Below are 20,801 nucleotides of genomic sequence, written 5' to 3'. Positions count from 1 at the left end.
CTTTGAGGGGAAATGCCATCGTGGTTTTTTTCTGGGTCGGCCATTGTCTCGGTGTACCCTTGGAAGAAATGAGAGAAACACAAAAAACTTCCGTCAGGATAATCAGAGTCTTGCCCGAGACTCGAATGGCGTTCCTTCCAAACGCATTAAAGTTCGTCTTCAAGGACTGAAAAACGCCGAAGCCTTGATGAGGGCTTCAGGCGCTGGTCCTTAGAAGGAGGCGTATCTCTGCGTTGGGTCACTCGGTTGGAAATGTGAATGAACGAACCGAACCCTCGGCCCCCCCCCCTCCCACACACACACACACGTAAGTGGGACTCAAATTCATGGACCTTCATTATCCGGCGCCTACATGTTGCTACCGAGCAACTTAGAGAACTTCTTAACGACGAATTGCTTTATACGGAACATGCTGACAGACACGGAGCTGCATCGTGGTTCTACCTGTGTTCAGTAAAAAGGCGAAGAGATTGTACCTCCAGAACACATCTCAGTCCAGCGGGTGATGTGCTGGAGTGAAGAACACTCAGTCTAACAAGTGAACATGCTACAACAGAGATCGTTGTAGCAACTAAGACGACTACGTATTGGGGAAAAAGAGAACACCTCTTTGTCGAGAGATGTTACTTGCAGGAGGCAACTATTGTTGGAACAACTAGTAATTTTCAGGTCTTCTTCGTGCGAACACATGAAAAAGAGAGCGTACTTAACAAGCGGAATAACACGTGGTCGTTTTAACCACAGTCATCTTTTCTTTTGTATGCCTGTGCGTGTTCAAAGACGAATAACAAGTGTTTTTTTATTTCTTAATATTATAGATGGTTCTGATACTTACTGTTACTTATTGAAAGGGGGGTATATTCTTTCAAGGTATTCAACTAAATGCGTGAAGCGTGTGTTTGTACATGTTGATGCTGTATGTTGTTTTGTGTTTATCGTCTGCAATGTACGTGTGAAGTGAGTAATTTGTGGCCAAGACTTTCGTTACATCAAAGATAAGAGTATTTAAGTATCTTTTAATCTTTTAGAATGAAGATTTTTGTAAGAAGACGACGACGGTCTAATTTAAAACTACATTTTAAATTACTGGTAAGTTCATTTTATTTTTCAAACAGAATAGAATGTAAAATAAATTATATTTTGGCACGAAGATACACAGGAAAAAATCTGTAAGTGAATTAATAATGCAAAAGTTGAATGAAATGTCGTGGCTTGAACATACCGAGTATAATTCAAAAATTCTGTTATGCTAACTTTCTATATTTGTTTTTTTACCGGGTCCATATAACTGTGGTTATAGAATCTTAAAAAATGATGCCACTAAATGTTATTTAGTATTAAGAGCTTGTTCGTGATGTACTAAACAGATTTAAAACATTTCAACACGACAATTTTCAGTAAATTTGGGCAGATTACTAGTCACTATTTTACGATAACAAAGTCATAAGTCTAAATTACCGTAAAGAAAATAATTTGCACATGGGAAAGACCGTTAATCATTAGAATTAAATTTATTCTGAACATCGTTGACTCCACTGTTACATTGGTCAAACTCCTGCTTCTTTATTCAATTCAGTAGTAAACGTTTCAGTCATTTCACATATTCTTCAAGAGATTGTTTAATTTGTCAATAAATTCTGATCTCTTCTGTAATTACTTTCAATTGAACACACGCCGAATTGTAAAAGCCGCTTCCAACTACCGGATTAAATAACTAATCTTTTCATAGACAACTGTCTGTCCTTCCTGCAACAATTATCAGTGAGAACATTCTGATCAGTCGAATATGATTGGACTAGTGAATAAGTTCGAATAACCAGTCATTGTGTGTAGAATGAAGCCTTTTGCATGTATCGAAGATTTTATATTTGAACCCAAGAGGAAGGAGGCAAGTGTAAGCTGGAGAAAACTGCGTCTGGTTACGAGCTCCATAACAAGCACTGTCCACTAAATACTATTATTAGGGCGATTTTATCAAGAAGAACTGAGTGAGCGAAGCATGACACATACGCAGACCTGAACCTAAAGGGGAAAATGCCACTTGGGACACCTAGACGTAGAAAGTTTGATGATATCAAAACGGATCTTAAATAGTGTCTGAGGGAGTTGACTTCATTAATCTGGCTTAAGATAGGGTCTAGTGGTGAGATCTGGTAAATACGGTAATGATGTTCCATTAGATTTGACAAGGAGACATTTCTTGACAACATGCGCAACTATAAGTTTCTCAAGAAAAACTATTTTCCATTGAGTTATCTTTTATAGCATTCGATTCTTGAACTGTCCTGGAAAGAATAACGGAAAGAATATCCCTCAGGGTACATTCCAAAGGCGAAGTGTTTCGTCACACTCTTTGCCTTACTGTTCTCACATTCCACACGGAATTTCCAGAGCAGCCATAACGCGAAGATGGCTATCCTTTAGGATGTCATAGTATTTAGTCTGACAGATATTAACCTTGATGATGGAGGCAGCAAGCTCCTCTTAAACATCGATTAATATCTACCATACTTCGTGCACCATATCAGAAGACCGTAAGAACCTGAAATCTCGCGGTTGTAACGTATTTTATGAAGTTGAGGATTTTTTCATTAGTGCAATTTCAGTAATAGTTTTTGAACTCAAATATCTTGAACTTCAAACTAATGCTCACTGCTAACCAAAGAGTCGCTTAGCAATTGCTTAATGCGAATTCCTAACTATCGTTACCATTTGAAGCACCAGAAGATGACCTAAGACGGTCGAAACATGTGCAATATGATACAATGAAAGGCTGTGTAGACGGAAATACTGTTCAAAATTGGAATCATTGTTTCTATCATACTTTATAGAACTACTGGCAATTATGGGTGAATCCGGGTCTAATGGTCAATAATCCGGTATGCATTTACGAATTTCACTTCGTTCGTAGAGCAAACAGCGACTATTTTCGTACACGGGCCAGAATGTTGGTAGCAGGTAAGGACAAAATATATCAATAATATTTTGACGAGTCATGCCACTTCAACAGCTGAAAACATTTTATAAAGCTGCAGTTTTCATCCTACTTTCCGTATTTTGCTAAGCGCGGGCCAAAACTCCCAATCATTGCCCAGGTGCTTATTAAAATACGCTTTCTGAAACAATTTACATATCTTATTTCTTACAAAGCGCATCTATTTAATGTGTTCAACTAGGCATGTTAAATGCGAAATAGATCGTTTAATGCATCAAGCATCACGCATCTCCTAGCAACCAGTCAGGACAGACTGGGGAAACAGGATTTTATATTATTGTATCATCACGTCTAAAAATAATAGAGTGTGTTCATTCCTGTATTTAATTTCCAAAAATAAATGGAATCAGTGGATAGATTTTCATGAAATTTGGTATGAACAATATATTATTTGTCCTTTCTTTAATCATTACATACTCGTCGATTAATTAAGATACACTGTATCAGGGAGTTGATTAATCGTTTTAGTAGGCTCACATACGAATACTTAGAACTCATACGTGTCTGGGTGAAGAATTAGAACATGTAGCGCCATTTTTAATATAATTCAGCGCAGGCGGACACAACTAAGTTATCAGCACAATGGCGACATTATTACTGCCAAGAAAACTATCCATGAAGAATGTCTGATTACACGTTCAGAAACATCTTGCGTAAAATTACAGTGTTGTGCGTCTGATACGTCCTCAAAGTACAACATTCATTCCTATTAAATGTTACACACTTTAATATAAACTAATTACAGATGTAATAAAATAACAGTTGAGTATAATATTAATAAATTAGAATCATTCTATTATGGGGCTACAGAATTCATAAAATTGTTGTACGATTAAGGTCCTGATCATCACGAGGAATACGAATGGAAATATCAAAATGCTCCAACAGAAATATAAATGCAGAGGTTAAAGACGAGTAGGGTAACCCTCCATTCCACCATAGGCCAATATGGCGTGGTGTTTAATTAAGCACCGAGGACAATAACTTTCACTATAATAAAACCCAGCTGCATGATTTCTTTTTCATTATTTTGCATATAGCTTTATCGGGACTCAATCAGGGGACCTCTAGAATAGAAAGTCATAAACATTAGCTGCTTGGTCGTACTCAGTGCATAAGAAAGACACCTTTCTATTCGTCTGGTGCTAGCTTCTTTTCTCTTTCCGTCTGAAGGCTGTTATTCAGGCCCACTTGTACTAAAGGTTAAATAAACATGTGTTGGACCAAGTAAGTCAAGTATTCTGGAATATTCGTGCAGCCATTATCATTCACGTTTTTCTCAGATATTTTGTAGTCAATTTCTATAAATATTATTTGTTTCAAACGTACCAAAGCGACAAACAGAACAAAGAAATTATAAATTATCTTCATAGTCAATAATAGATAAACTTCTGTGGTCAAGATTATTCAGTTATGTCCGCGGCACAAATAATTGGCTTCCATATTACTTATTTATCTGCTCATATACTTGAACGTTCATTTCCTCATAATGACCTCATTAAAACACGTAAAATGTAATTCAATGCCACTGAGATTGCCCCCAATTCAGTAGTTTCAAAATCCATCCAAATGAAAATACTAGGGATGAAATATCACGTAGGTTACCTGTGTTTATCATGAATTGCCTTGTTGTCCAATATCGATAATATCCCAGTTAAATTTATCCCTAGTAGGTTCAAATATACCGGACACTCGTCACAGACAAACACTCACTGTGTCCTGAAATTTTGTTAGCAGTCAGTGTATTCTTGTCCTATTCGGTATTTCCCTGTCAGGACACGCATTGTGAAAATGTTTCCTGAACGGCAGCAAACAATTACGATACAAAGTAATGTTCAGGAATGAAAACACGTTCTGCTCTTGAAAGCACCATTTTCGCACATGCGTGAGCAGCGGCCTAGCAACAAAGGAACGAAGGTGATCTTGACTCGTGTCACGTGGGAGGTTAGGAAAGTGGATTACTCGAGGCATCCGATGTATGTGATGTGTGGGTTGAGTTTTAATGGTACACGACACGGGTCGTCGGTGGACTTTTTTGAACACGATAATTGACTCTTATGCTACATAGAAGACGGGAAGTTTCTTAACTAGCTGAGCGACTACTAGTTTCTCAGGATGAACTCCGCTGTATGGACTTAGGTAATTAGTTATCCTCTTTGATGTCATTTTAAAGGTATTTACATGTACCCTAATGTCAATAAAATTAGTGAAATTAAACGAAGTATGTTACGTAAATTAAGTTTTAGAGATGTCATTTTTCGCAGTGTAAATCACCGGAAGTTTAAACACACACCGCGAGAGCGTATTGCATGTCCACTTCCGTAGTATTACGACTAATGGCGGAAAACGAGAATTAGTAGCAAACGTCATGAAATACTTGAGGTATGTAATGACAAAACTCTACTACAACAGTCCTTCTACAACCAATTACATCTATTTTAATGGCTTGTTACTAACATTTCGACAAACATATCTAAAAATTTATGCCAGCAACTCTTTTATTATAAAGAAGACTATTTATTTATCGTTTGAACTAAGCGTAAAAGATACCATGCATAATTTTCGCAGTTTCTTTCTAGTTTGGGAATTTCGATAAAGAATTAAAAATTTTGAAATGTCAATTTGCCTACCTACAGCAACAGAAAGGATGTATTTTGGAACACTGACAAACAGAAACGAGGTTTATGATTAAATCTAATTATTGTTTTCAGACTAGCAGATTCTGCTACTCGTTTGTTTCAATAAAATATAAATCGGGAAGTTCCGAGTTTTTAATCACGAACGATAAATTTGTACTTTGTTCAACATAGGAATCGGAAGAAAGATTAAAATATTCCTAATTATTCTCTGTCATTTTCATATTGGATGATTTTTTCCCAGTGGCAGCTTGATATTAGCGATGTTAAACTTTTGAGTTCTGTTATAGTGGGTTCTACTTTGTGAGTGAATGAATGAATCAGTGAGTAAATTTTAATGAATAGACCCCCCATAATCTTGAGGTGAATATCTTTTCTTTGAGTAGTATACCGACGCACACGTGCTTAGTACAAGGAAAAAAATAAGGAACATACTTAGAAATAAGATATTATCAGGTGAATTTCATCAAATCCTGCAAGGTTGGCATTTCATGGTCGGGAATAAATGTTCTACAATACACAATATATATTTGGAAAATTTGTGTTTTTCGTTCGGCGTTATTTGACAAGACTTGAAAGCAGTAAATAAAGATTGATTTTTGGATTAATTGTACGCTCACGAATTTCTTTGGCGAGTTAATTTCCAAGAATGGCGAAAATGAAGATATTAGCTTTGCCTTAGCAGTCTTCTGTCTGAACGCATGTAATAACTTGAGAACTGAGGGAATTTTTAGGGAATCTAACATGTCGATACCGTCCACCTATGGATGAAATCGACCAAAAAAGTAATGTGTACTTTACATGAAAATCTAATGCATTTCTGTGAGCGGGAGTTACTGGGATGGTGAGTTCCCAGTCGGGAAATTCCTCATGGTGAATCTCCACTGTGAATTACGTGTACCTATATCAAATCTAAAACTTCTTGACGATGGTGAAGAGTCAATTGAATAAAAAATTTCTTGGATATTATCCATCGTCTAGTAAATATAAAACGTAAAACGACGTTTCGGAGATGGGACTCTATCTCCGTCTTCAGGTTCCTACACAGTTGGGCCCACTAGATAGAGCTAATCCCTATCTCCGGACAAAGTAAAAAAGTGAAAGTCCCGGAATAAAAAGACATCACCACACCATCCATCCGTGGGACGTAAAAGAATAGTATGTAGAAATCAAAATTCATGAACACGATAAAGCCACGTGTACCTAGTTCCCAGACGTGAAATTCCAGGTAATTCACAAATTTCGAAGGTCTAATTATGCTCTACGTACCAGAATTGTTACGCTAAGTGTACGCAGAATTACTGATTGTTAAAGCAGGTGGCACTTGTAGTTACTTCCAGGCTTTGAGGGTTAAAATTCGATGTTGAAGAGCGTATTTGACATGTGCGTACATTTAGATTAACAGGTACGTTTCCTTGGTTACGATACAAGTCTAAAATTCTATACAACCACCAGAGGATGTTCTGTGCAACATGCAAATGTGTCAAAGGTGCTGGACCGGTAAGGCTTAGACTTATTTTTAATTTCAGTTCCGTATTTTAGACTTTTTTTTACACTGTGTTCTTTTCAAGATAAAATCGTAACAGGAGTACTTCAAATCCAAGGCACGTTGCTACATTGTTTCAAGAGTTGAAACAACTATTGTACAGATATAATTAGCATTTTAAACAGTAATAAACTTTCATTACGCGTGACTGTTGTAGGTTTTCCCGAAGTCGGTAACGTTTTTTATGGGCGGAAGGACACCATCTCTGAATCACGACAAACCGGATGCGATATCTCACGTGAGACGCGAATAATAAGTATAGTTGAAATAATTCAAATCTTTACGTATGCCGGTGTAATTATCTCCTCCTCAGCGTGTGACCTATGATTCTTCTCGTACCTTATGAAAATTTTAGTGTGAATCTTGTTGAGTACTAAGGTTCAGTGGTATATGACACAAGTCGCTTCCTTAAGACCTAATTATTTTTAGCTACAGACGAAATTTTAAATATACAGATGTAAAATTACCCCAATGCGGAATAGTTTCGTAGAAAAAAAGGATGTCATATAAGTGGGGCTGAAGTATTTATTACTCAGTAAGGCCTACATGGCACTTGGAACTGTCAATCCATAAATATTATTATAGATTAAATATATCTTAATCACATAAATTATCTGTTACACGGCGAGGAGTAACTGATGAATTATAAACGAATAATCGCCTTATTATTTCCATGCCTATACCGGCCTCAAGAGTTACTTCGAGCATTTCCATTATCTTGCTACTAGGCTTAATCTTAGATCTGCTGATTTGTGATTTCCACTATAGCCATTTGTCTTCGTAGTATATTTAAAATTGTTGTTATATTGAAAAATTAAAGATTATTCCAGCTACACGCACATTTAATACCAGTATAAAATTCTAACCACCTGCTTAAATTTTGTGTTTCAGATATTATGGACAGCATTGTCCCTAGCACTGGGTTTGGAAATTCGAGGAGAGATCATCCGAGGTGTTCCTTGCATCAAACGCTTTCATCAATTATTCTGTCCCACCGCTGGTAACAGTTACCCTATGTAAGTACTTGGTACTTTGGAACTAACTCCACGGAGCGGAGACTTTGCATCAGGACCTACGGACACCACTTATTTGCACGCCTACGTGTATTTCTGTGCGCGTCAGGACCGTAACTAGCTACATATTTTATGCTAAATCACTTTTTCGTTTGTTTTACAGAATGACGCAATTAAATAAAACGGCCTTAATTCTGCGCGTTAATATAACTCGAAAGTCATTGGATTGATGTTGATCAAATTTTATACTGGAGTTCCTTGCTAGTTCGCCCCACCTGTTTCAAGCTATTTATAAACACCACCAAGAGTTTTGCATTCAATAATTAAATTCTAGAGACAACAATAAAGCGATCGAGACACAATTGCTACGCTACGCATGTTAATTTTAAAATCTGATGGTGTCCTTTGACGGATTTCAGTAAATTTCATTTCCTTATGTCTGTTATATCAGAATGATAAGGACACCCTTTGTTTACAAATGGTTCCTTGCAAGAACTGTGACCATAAGTAATATGTGTTTCCCTGGATAGATAAAGATCCACAGAATTCTCAGGTAATCAAGAAATTCTTTGTCATTTCTAGAACCTGAAGTTTATTACATTGTTCATAAGTTCGTCCATAGGTCCCTTTGTTAAAGTCGATTCGAGTAACCTAAATAAAAAAGCCACTCTTTTTTAAATTTTATTTAACTAACGGGCAGAAACAACTCTTTATATTGGATTACACATTATATTAAATCTTAATATTTTATTATGTATATAGAATGAATTTTTCTTGCTTTCATAGACTCACTCATGTAAACCAGTGATCCCACACACTGTTCAGCAGTCTGAGATAGAGAACTACTTAAACATGCGCAGAGTTAATATACTTGGAGTCAAGACACAGAAATTGACTTTAGTTCGAATCGAATCTGAGCGTTGAGTCAGTCGCGGTGATGCGGAGAAAAAGATGAAAGAGGAAATTATGTGGGCACGATGGACTGATGATTCTGTCCACACTCATACGCGCACACGTGTGTTTATTTGATGAAGCAACACTCACGATGTCCCTCCTACAATGCAAAAGTTTCTTAACCTAATCCTTGTTTCCATAGGCGGCTATGTCCATGTGATAAATTCCGTTAATGGACAATTTTACGTTATCTATATACCACGTGTTAAAAGTGCGAAATCTGAGGTGACGATGGTTAGCTTTTAAGTCAAACGAGAAATAAAAATGATTTTACATAAAATAATCGATTGAACAGTCATCTCTATAAACAGACCATGTGTGAGGACACACTCCTTCGCCCATCCTTGCAAGATCTTGAAGAATGAGATGCAAATTCGGCACATCTAGCAAATGCTAAAATACTGACGGTTCACAGATCCTTTAATGGCACTGAGATTGTGTAGCGAAAAAGGAGATTGGATGGTTATGGTGAATCATAAGCAATGAAAGAAACAGTCGTCATCTCTTTAAGACATCTTATGCATATGTACTGTTAGTGAAACAAAGAATATTATTCCCTTTTTCCGTTCCTTTATGTTTACGTGTCTGTATTTATTTCCTTTTTATGTGTTTATTTACGGCATAATTAACGACGCTAAGAATAGCTCAAATTATATAGCATAGAATGAAAGGATTAATCGTGAATAACGAATTCGAAATGAAATGGAAGGAAGAAGTCCTGGCCGAATTTAAGATATTTTTCCGGCATTTGAGTGGAGGGACTGTTATAACAATATAATAATTCGACTGAATTCAATCCTTTATTTTAGTATGTTCCGTCAATAGCCAAATAACAAATTGTAGATACAGTATAAAAAATATAAAAAATCAGAACAAAAATAATAAGCAAATTATATTAAAAATTACATTATTTTACGTCACAGGGTAATCATGTGCAAAAGGTTACTAACACAAAAAGCTGCTTTAAGATGTGCTTAAGCGTAGTCAAATGTTTATTAAATATATCACAGTATTTGCTGCTGATGCGTATCTAGCGAAGGGACAAATTTTATGTAAAGAACGAACAGTAAACAGAGGAAAGTATCTAAAATGTCGAGAAGGAACGCGAATGCCAACAGTTTTGAGTAAGGACAACATTTATATACACTGTAAATATTAACAAGAAAAATCTCATGAAAGTGGCGCTTCATTTTGTATAATGTTTAGAAATATAAGTTTTCTGAGGCATTCACGTAACTGATGGATTGTAGAATAAAACGATTATGACACAGGGCTAAAAATGTTTCGCTGAATGCACTCAAATTTTCTGACGTCAGTAGAAGTTACAGAGTTCCGTAAGACGGCAGAATATTATCTGAAGTAAAATATGACGTCAAGAAATTGTCTATAGATGAAAAACGTTATCGCACACATAAGACCCATCAACTTGAGAGGTTCTCAAAATAAGCAGCATCTGTAATGTATAACGGCTAAAAAATTGCCCGTCAGAAATGATGGGAAATTCTGAAGTAGAAACACCAACCAACCAAAATTGAAAACGCTGCAGTCATTTTCCATCACATTCCGCAGGCAGCGCATTTCCTGAACAGATTGTAACGTAAATGTTCTACTGTTCTGTCAGTAATCAATTTCCGGTAAACAACAAGGAATAAATTTTTTTTGAAACGTACGCTCATGTATTTCGGTGAAGTCTGTGGGAAATGTATACATTAGATTACAATTGGATCGTTCGTTTTGGTAACCAGAAGATAAGTGCTTAAGAGTCAGTAACTAAATCTTATATGCTAATGTATTATTATTGCCTGCAGTCTAATTGGTTGGTTGGTCATCATTTATCAGCAACCAACAGGCGGGAAATTTCTTGACGGGCTGAGTTCGTGAGCTTCTCAAGAAGGACTCCGCTCCATGGAGTGAGTTTTATTGCCCGTGGAGAACCAGCAAGTGTAATGATTGGAAGTTGTTCACGCTGTTCTTGTGGCATGCGATCATGACACCTGGTAGGATCGGTATTATTCTTCTCACGCGTTTCCAGTCTATTTACAAGGAATGAGGAGGTCGCTTTGTAAAACCTTGACATCAGAACACAACTGAAAAGCCGTTCTTACACTGACGTGCTTTTAATATTGAAATTGTCGATACACACGAAGGCCTCAGATATCACGATTCATTAAATACCGCTTAATTCTTATAAGCAAATACAAATTATTTCCGGAAATAAGACACTTGTATAAATGTTTCTCGGGATTTATTGTGATGGGTCACTATGGCAACATCCGACTGATTAAAATGAAACAAGCTTTTTGGTGAAATTTGCCCAGATGCCCCTTGAAGGCAAATATGCTGGGAAAATGAAAATAGCTGACCTCTGGGATGTTGCATCCTGTAGTCTGAACTACGTTTCAGAGGAGATTACAGCCTCCGTTATCAGGGCGATCATTTGTTTCTGCAGTTTCCAAATGTTTTAGCTGTGTCACATTTTCGGAGGCTTTATTAGCTGACTTTACACCGCGGCTTTACGATAAATTCCGATGAAGAGACGTGAATATGTAGTTTCATCTGCGTTTGCTCTTCGCCAACCTCCTCATTTACGTCTAATAGCGTTTCTGTGTTTTCCTTAATGATGTTTACCTTTTAGCCCAGCAAATTTACGTCAATGGTGTAGTCTTTCTGAAGCTATGTTCCGATCAATGTCAGTCCCTCTTAATTTTCTTGGGCCATTTCAATGGTGTATATGCATACCGTTTATTTATCACCCTATTACATTTTTCGTCTATTATTAAAATAAATGCAAGTAGGTCTTCTGTGCCGATTATTTTGCTTATTTTAAAGTAGAACACTGTCCCTGATTACTTTTGGAGGTAGTGAGATAAATCTCAGAACACCTCAATCAGGATTGGGGTTTCTCATCTGATATCCGAACAGGATGCCGTCCGAATGAGATTCAGACTCATTTATTCACTGTGCTAACCGGATCGAACGGTAGACAGGACATCAGGCAGTGTGCAGCCTCCCCTACCTCTTGCTAGGCTTACAAGTTCTCGCAATTAATGTTGGTCCTCCCTCACTGAGAGGAATGGCCCATATAATATGCCCGACTGGTTGTCTACCTCATGGGTGGAGGCGTGTCCGTAATAAAGCGTCTCTCTCTCTCTCTCTCTCTCTCTCTCTCATTACGTAAAACAGATTCTGAAGTACAGTCACCGAAATGTTACTGTGATTTTGTGTGCCTTAGAGTCCAGCATTTACGTTGTTACGTTACAGAAGTTCATTACTGTGAAATGTGCCTAAACGTTGTTCAATTTTATACACTTCTACGGTATTATGATTATTTATTTGACTGCAAATGGGTTTTTACCCGGTGGCAGTGGTCCTACAATAAGACACAAAACAATAAGACACAACAAAACAATAAGACACAACAGAACAATGAGACAGAACAAAACAATGAGACACAAAAAACATAAGACAACAAAAACAATAAGAAACAACAAAAACAATAAGACACAACAAAACAATGAGACACAACAAAACAATGAGACACAACAAAACAATGAGACACAACAAAACAATGAGCCAGAACAAAACAATAAGACACAAAAAAACAGTAAGACAAAAAGACATAAGACACAAAAAACATAAGGCACAACAAGAACAATAAGACACAACAAAACAACACACCACACTCAAAATAAAACAACTCATAATATTATTTAGTTATGTCTATAACAGAAGAAAAAAACTGAAGTGATAGCTTTATTCTAATATCCAGTGCGAATCGATATTTGACAGAGTGTGAGTTTTGTTGCTATGACGTCATATCACTTGAGTATATATTACTCATGAACAGTACAAGCATCAGTATCGTTTCTTGTCCGTCTCATATCTCAAACAAAGTGAAATTAGCAAATATTGATGCGAAGCTAACAAAATACGGCGAAACTCGTAAAAAAACAACTTACATGACTTGAAACTTTTTCGTCGACTGTGACAAAAACCTCTCGGGCGACCAGCCGCTTCAAAGTCCCTTGTCTCCACCACCATAATCATCATCATCATCAGGGAATGATCATCGTTCCCTAATGTTGAAGACGAATCTAAAGGATTTTATCACTAACGAAACATGTATGGAAGAAATTCCATGTTAATAATATTTTTTCGGCAATAGCAGTAGTAGACATGGAATTTATTTTCAGCGTTTCGGAGATTTTTGCTGTTTCCATTGTTAAGGCTACGACTTTTCCTACACGATATCATCACCCCCAAATGGGTTAACACTGACAATGAACCACCGAGAAAGCCTTAAATCGTTTAAAACAAATATTATGTAATGAAATCTGCATTAAAGATATAGTTAACAGTTTCTCTTTCGTCTTTAACAATTCTCCTTCGTGTTGATTTGCCTGTCAGTTTTCATGCGGGAATAATTACAGCATTTTGCAGATGAAAAGCGATTAAAATAATCTCACTGCGGAGATGGTGGGTGCTGGGGCCGTGACTGTTGCCTGTTAAACGTGCGAATGAAGATGGAACGCAACTTATTCAGGACAGACGGACGACCATGTGGTTACAGCTTCGAGTGCGATGTTTCGAAGAGTGATGCATTTCTTTCCTTTATCTGGTCATCATAAATCACGTAGCCACGCCATAAACATTCCTACTATCACGTTTGCATGAAATTCTCACCCTCTTCCTTTTCAAATGTCGTTTTCTTCACTCCCTTCCCCTTTTTCATCTTGTCGGGTTCCACCTCTTGTATTCTCCCCACGTGTTCAACACATCGCTTTCTTTCCACCAGTTTTCTTATCATGTCTTGTCTTCTTCCTCATCTTCCTCTCATCGCTCATTCTCCTTCATCACAGCATAGGTTTGTATCTCCCCTTACTATTCTTATTCACCCTCCATCTTCTTTCAGATTTCTTCTTCTTGAATCATATGCTGTAGTGAAACGTATTTAATTCCGACTTCGTATTACGAAAGTATCCATTACGAAGGCTTTCGTGATTTTTCTCAGTCTGCGTGAATACTGGTATGGCACCCAAAACATACCAAAATCCTTCCTCTCACAGGCCAAAATCTCGCAATTCCAACATCTCGCGTCCTCTCTGCATCCGTCATAAGTCTTTAAATTCTTCAGTCTTCGCCTTCGTCTTTGTCATCACCACTACATCTAGGCTGACAATTTGCAACGCCTAGCAATTACTGTAATATACAGACAGTGCTCAGGCATGCAGTCCATCAGACACGTGGCCTTGGTCTGCCTATCCCAATATAATAAGACGAGGAAGACACAACGGGAGGCTGTTGCTCTCTTAGAGGTGGAAACGGCCTGGCCCTCTATGGAACAGCCTTAGGATACGCAGGCTACTCGAAATGGTTTCCCTTCTTTCAGCCTGCGACAGATATCAGAAGTGCACTGCCTCGAACAAACTGTTTATATGTTTACAACCTGTCATCGTATCAAATTTCGCACGCCTAAGGAGTCTGCTTCATGAATTATAGTGATTTTTCTGGAGAACGCAGCCAAGAAACAACTTACTTATCCGTTGTGAGTCGGCCGTTATGACTTCCGCTGTTGTTAACACTCGCAGAAAGTCTTCCTGTACAAAAAAAAATATTTATTTCGCCCATAACCATGGTTGTATTGATTATTTCCAATAAAATCGCCTTATCGTCACACGCACAATTTCAAGCCCGACTTTGAAAAACATTCACCTTAGACTTTCGTGCGGTCTCTGTGATGGTAAGGTGGCTAACAAAATTCGCGTAAAAGTTGTCATAGGTGGCAGATAGACATTCTGTCTTACACGCGATGACACATGCAAGCTCGTTGGCGTTGATCTTGAACTTTCTACTAAAAAAGGTTCTAGAGGCTAAATTAGCTCGGACTTCTACTTGTACATAACACACCTTTACGGTGTACGGATGGTGATCTTCTGGACTGTGGCACCGTGAACACCCATAGGCTGTTAAATTTGTCTCGGATGAACCTATTGCGTCCATACTGGCGGTGTCGTAACTCAAAAGACGACGGTCACCATACATGTTCTAACCTAGAAACACGTTTATATCCGTGTGCATATGAATCAACTCCGAGAGAGTTAGGGATGTTTTCGAAACCTTAACTTTCACCAGACGATCTGAATTGCTATATTTAGCTCGTTGAAAACACTTCAGATTTCTATTCCTGTTTGTCGCTTCCAAATACCCTAAAAACATTATTTTTCATGTCTGTAACAACGAAGCTGTCATAACAGCAACCTAACCACAACTGAAAGCCTAGCTGACACCACAAAGAGAATATGCAAAATACACACACATTTTCAACACAGAAAATTGTTAGGTTCCTATTTACGAACTGAGAGGGATTCAAGACATTTCAAGAACAAAAATTATTCAGCATAAACTCAACATGATAATGATTATATGCACTGGACTCATTTCTGCTCACAAAGGGACTAATGGTGGGCTCTCTTGAACACGGTATTTGAAATCTTGAGTTTCATAAAAGGCAGCAAATTTCTTCCACTACCTGAGGCGTATCAGGTTCTCAACAAGGATTCTACTCCATGGAATTAGTGACAGGTACTGATGGTGCAATATATAAGTGGTTGATGTGTGAGTACTGAAGTCAACAACGAGACCATTGGCGGTGAGGGGGAGGGGGCTGAAGGTTCACATACCCAAATACCCGATTGTCAATGGCGAGTAATTCGTAGAAAGTATCTGAATGCAAAATAGGTTCAAATTGATAAGATGGTATATCAGTGAATATTTGATAACACTACTTTCGTTTCAGAGAGAGGATTGAACGATTTATTGATGAGAACAAGGCGTTGATGAAGAGGATGTATGGAGAATTCACGATGAGCACGGAATACGGACCGCCCTCCAGAGAAACATACGATCAACCGGCTAAAAGGAATGTCAAGCGGGAAGCTGCAGGTGGAGGGGGGGATGGTGGCGGTGGTGCTCAAGATGGCAAGAAAAAGACTATGCCTCCTGGAGTCCCAGACATACACACTCTTCCAGGGCCAGACCCAATAGCCGAAACCAGCTCCAGTGGAGGAGAATCTTACTTTTCAAAACTAAGACATACAAGACAATCATTCCGGAATAACCAATCAAGTGAGAGTGGGCGGTAAGTGCCTGAACAGAATATCAATTACCGAAAGTCATGGCCGAGTGGTTATTACTCCTGGTTTGTATTTTGGAGGTCCCGAGTTCAAATCTCGGCCTGAGATCCGGATATCCTTGTTAAGGGCTTCGTTGATTTCACCAGTCCCGTCAGGCAAATGTCGTGACAGTACTTCAAACTAGGCAACAACCACTTCCTTTTAATTGATCCCCAATAAATGTTACTATATTACTTCAGTCTGTCAATATGCTACTCAAAACAACAGCATTCCATATTTGTAACAAACCGTCAGTTAGGATCTACTTTCCAGTACTGTGCAACATTGTCAATGTTATGGGTTAAAGTAGTAAGAATTTGCTACCTTGCGATCAGAATACAATATGCCTGTTTCACAGTTTTATGATTTCCATGCCTTGAACTTAAAAATCCACATAAGATTCATTTTTTTAGTACGTAAAATAGACTAAATAATGATCATCTCTATTTGGAACATACGCGATACTGCTCCTACTCATTCTCAAACTCGGCACTAGATGGGGGTGAGTGGTCAGCATCACGCACCCCCGATATCCATTGGACAGGATGGGGGGTGGGCCCCAGAGCCAGTCACTGATCAATGTACAGTTTATTAAAACCCATCTTACATATTTTTTTGATTTTATGATATTACAGTGTGGATGCTTGTGAATCCAAGGTGGAGATAGTAACACCATATTGGGCTTCAAACAGTGCTGGGAAGATTCGAGCTATTGTCAATACACAACATTTTGAACAGGCCATTCACCAAGAAGTTTGTTCGTAAGTATATTTAGACAGCTAGCTGCTATATGGGCATGGAAGATGTGCAACAACTGATCACATTTACATTACTGTTTATTCAATAACAGGTGACCAGATCCATACAGAAAACACTGGAGAGGTCTCTAGATGTAAGATTTGAGGTTTTCACAGCGGTGAGTATGAAGATTTCTGTCTTCTGGGTTGTTGCGCTGTGTAGTCTGGTCGATGCTATCGCCCTGATGACGGAGGCAGTATGACCTCTGAAACGTTGGTTAGCATCGACCAGAGTACACAGCGCAACAACCCAGAAGACAGAAATCTTCACACAGATTCATGTATGATTTAAAGCACAAAATAAATTCATGTTTTCTGTTTTAGAAATAAGTTGCAGACAAAGAGGTGTTCAGGAGACTGTGGATGCGAACAGAAATACAAGTGGCATCGTTTATTGGCTTATGATCCCGACAATGATTGTAAAGGAATTTTTATGGACTGGTTCCTTTTCCCATCTTGCTGTGTATGTCGCTGTGCACCTGCATTCGGAAACAAATGACAAGAAATGACTGCTCCGTCACATTACAAAATTAGCCTGAATAGAAAGGAGTAGCAGTATGTATAAGTGGGGTACTCATTCATGTCGCCTTTCGGTTTACGACTAATATATTATCAATATCACAACGAAAGTGACTCTGTTAATATGTTTCTATAAACTACTTACGTATCGCATATTTTTATTTCTGTAATGGTTTATGTACTTGAGAGTGAGGAATGGGAGAAATGTCCTCAAGTAGACTGAGATAAACTTTAAACATTATATTAAAGCACTGATGATTTAAAATATGTCATCAGCAGCATCATTGATTCTTCAGATCAACATCTGGTTTTTGAATGATACAATAACTAAAGGAATGTCTTTATTTGTGTGCCATCTAACGTCTATCCAAGAAATTACCAAAATTTCCAACTGTAAAAATTATGCATTTTAACAGTTCAGCTCTGAAAATTATACTACAGATCTGTAATTATGGAACCGAAGATATATTTCAGTATCAATTTGTATGAGTAATATTTGCCAGTGAGTGATGGAACGGAGACCACGGAGATGATGGATAGATGACGTGGAGGAGGATGTGAGGACGATGGGAGTGAGGGGATGGAGAAGAATTGTAAATGATAGGTCAGAATGGAAAAAACTCTTCGAACAAGCTAAGACCCACACAGGGTTATAATGCTACAAGAAGAAAAAGAAGATTTGCCAGTATTCTTGAAAATTTTCATTACTCAGTCCATACACAATAGCTTCCATGTTTCTGAATTTGGATGAGGTTCTGAAAGGTTTCAAATACAGGCTTCATATTCATAATCATATGATTTTTTTTTCTTCCTTTCAGTACTTCTAATCACTTGACATTCAATGCTGAATTGAAGTCAACAGTATAATGTATGATCAGTGATATAATTATAATGTAAAAATACACAAAAACTGCTCTATGACATTCGTGTTTCAATGGTTTGCTTTGAATGATTTTAACCTCTTCGGCTTGGTTTGTATTAACATAGACTGGATTTTAAATTATTTGAATAGCTAATAAATGTGAATTTAAAATAGCAACATATTAACAGATGATTCGATTGAAATGAAGTGTTTGATAGACATATTTGTGTTTTATCATTGAGTGTATGATGTTGAGTGAATAGTTCACCACAAGAGAGAACAAAGAATAATTTTGCAAACTACTTAAGCTACATTTTAGGTGTTCAAAAAACATTGTTACCTTAATTGAAGTTTTCAAAGTTATTATTAGAAGTGTGAAGTTTTTTATTATAAAAATGTTTCAATAATGATGATGTTCTTTTAGAATCAATATATATTCTTTAATTTTGCAGTTATTACAAAGAAATCACAGTTTTTACCATGTCTGATATATATATATGCATTTTATTAATAATAATTAAATTAAAGAATTCTTCAATTATAATTATAATATCTGATAGTATGTATATATGTTTCTGGTTAGGTGGACTGCTTCAGAAACAGAAAACCGTGGACAGACAGACAACTACTCTGCATATTTATTGTGTTGCACATAATGACTTTCTTCAAATTTTGTTCTGTTTGACACAGGCAGAGCTGATGAACAGCAGATCCCAGTGTAAAGACACCTTCACTGTAGACTTTTTTAGAAACTTTTAAAATTAATATCTTCAGATGCCAAACCAGAAAGGTTTCACTGTATTTTTTATTGTTTGTTGTCCTAGGTATAAAATACTCTACGTGTTATATTTTCCTGTTCAGTGGCCTATTTCAAAATGGCCTGACACACAGAGTGTCATTTGCAAAGCTGGACATAATACAGTCGCACTTCAGTCGTGTGCTCACAGGCATGTTCTATTACCATGAAACAAACAGGAGTCAAATTGCATTAGAACCATTTGGAACCTCTCTGTGCAATTTATTTAAGGTTACAATGAAAGCAAAGGATATTATATGTTTTAAATAAGAATATGTAAAACTCCATATGAGTATGAGAGTATGAATTTGATATTGTTAGGTGTAAGATACATATTTTATTATGAATATTTCAATAATAGAATTAGTATTCATAAATTTATATCACAGTATCCTGTTGTGATTGATACTAGTTACTTTTTGGTTAAACCGTAGCTGTTCATACAACTTTTCAGCATTTACTGCAATTATACCGCTCTATTATTTTCTGCCACACTAGTGTTGAATAACATTTCAATCAACATGATCATCCTCAGGTTTACCTGGACACTTGCACATTTGGGTCATATTGATTTGTTACCTTTAACATTTATAGCCCTAGGTGACCATACACATATCTGAAAACTGTTAGCCCAGCTGGACTTGCTAACAACATGTTGGTCATACAATGAGACATTATGTTCTCACATGAAATAATTATATGAAAAGTTTATAATTTTCACAAGAAATAAGTTTGTTTGCCATGTCTATTTATAATGTGTATAGACGCTACTAAAATTATAATTTTTTGTTTTATTGGACTGTTTTCTGATGTTCTGCACTTTTAGCATTTATTAAAATGCTCTCTGTCAGTTAGCACCACTGGTATTTTAAGTGGTACACAGAAGGATCCACACTGAAGTTAAAGAATAAATAAAATGCAATATATTATTAATACCTATTAACATATTTCATAAATGTATATCTAAATTGTCAGTTTTCCTGCTTTGTGGTCATACTGTATTTAATTATGGAAATTCTTGTACTGTGTGAACATGTAATCTTATGCTCATTTGTTGTTGCGTGGTCTTGTTATGTTGCTGGGGCAGTCTTATTTAGGTGTGTGGTCACCCTGACAAGCAACATGATTTTCAGATGGAACAGTGCCACAATACAGTAATATAATTCCAATAAACATTGAAAATGTTGTATGAACAGTAATGGATTAACTGAACAATAACTGGAATTAGTGTTGTTTCAATAAATATATTAAATATGACACAGTGCATAATTATCTTTGTTTATAACTTCCCATTCATGAAATGAAACTTTTATAAGTATTACATGCTTTACTTGTGAGTATCATTTTCTGCATAAGCCTAAGAATAATGCAAATGAATTATAAACCTGCTGATCAGACTCTGTGGTTGAGCCTTTAGTTAGTTATAATTATTCGGATTGCATTAGCAGGCCACTGAATATTTTGACTGTCACACAAATCAGAAGCATGAAGTACACAATTCAAACTTAAAA

At 37.0% G+C, this 20,801-nt stretch overlaps 1 protein-coding gene and 1 long non-coding RNA gene across 2 annotated transcripts in view; one reads left to right on the top strand and one right to left on the bottom strand.

Annotated features, from left to right (window-relative positions):
* The window catches only part of LOC110831062 (protein spaetzle 3), a 55,980-nt gene extending 35,433 nt beyond the window's left edge, over positions 1–20,547 (top strand). The window contains exons 2-5 of the mRNA XM_022066627.2: positions 8,069–8,193; positions 15,941–16,282; positions 16,952–17,077; positions 17,438–20,547. Coding sequence (XP_021922319.1) covers positions 8,069–8,193; positions 15,941–16,282; positions 16,952–17,077; positions 17,438–17,612 — 768 coding nt within the window. The 3' untranslated portion in view covers positions 17,613–20,547. The remainder of the gene's footprint in view (positions 1–8,068; positions 8,194–15,940; positions 16,283–16,951; positions 17,078–17,437) is intronic.
* Positions 1–20,801, bottom strand: part of LOC110831063 (uncharacterized) — a 46,706-nt gene that overhangs the window by 8,792 nt on the left and 17,113 nt on the right. The window lies entirely within an intron of this gene.

This window comes from Zootermopsis nevadensis, unplaced genomic scaffold (genome assembly GCF_977971745.1).
Source record: "Zootermopsis nevadensis isolate Lab colony 2312 unplaced genomic scaffold, Znev_1.0 Znev_ptg000030l, whole genome shotgun sequence".
Lineage (NCBI taxonomy): Eukaryota > Metazoa > Arthropoda > Insecta > Blattodea > Termopsidae > Zootermopsis > Zootermopsis nevadensis.
The sequence above is the reverse complement of the archived record's forward strand: the minus strand, read 5'-3'. Positions and strand labels throughout refer to the sequence as shown.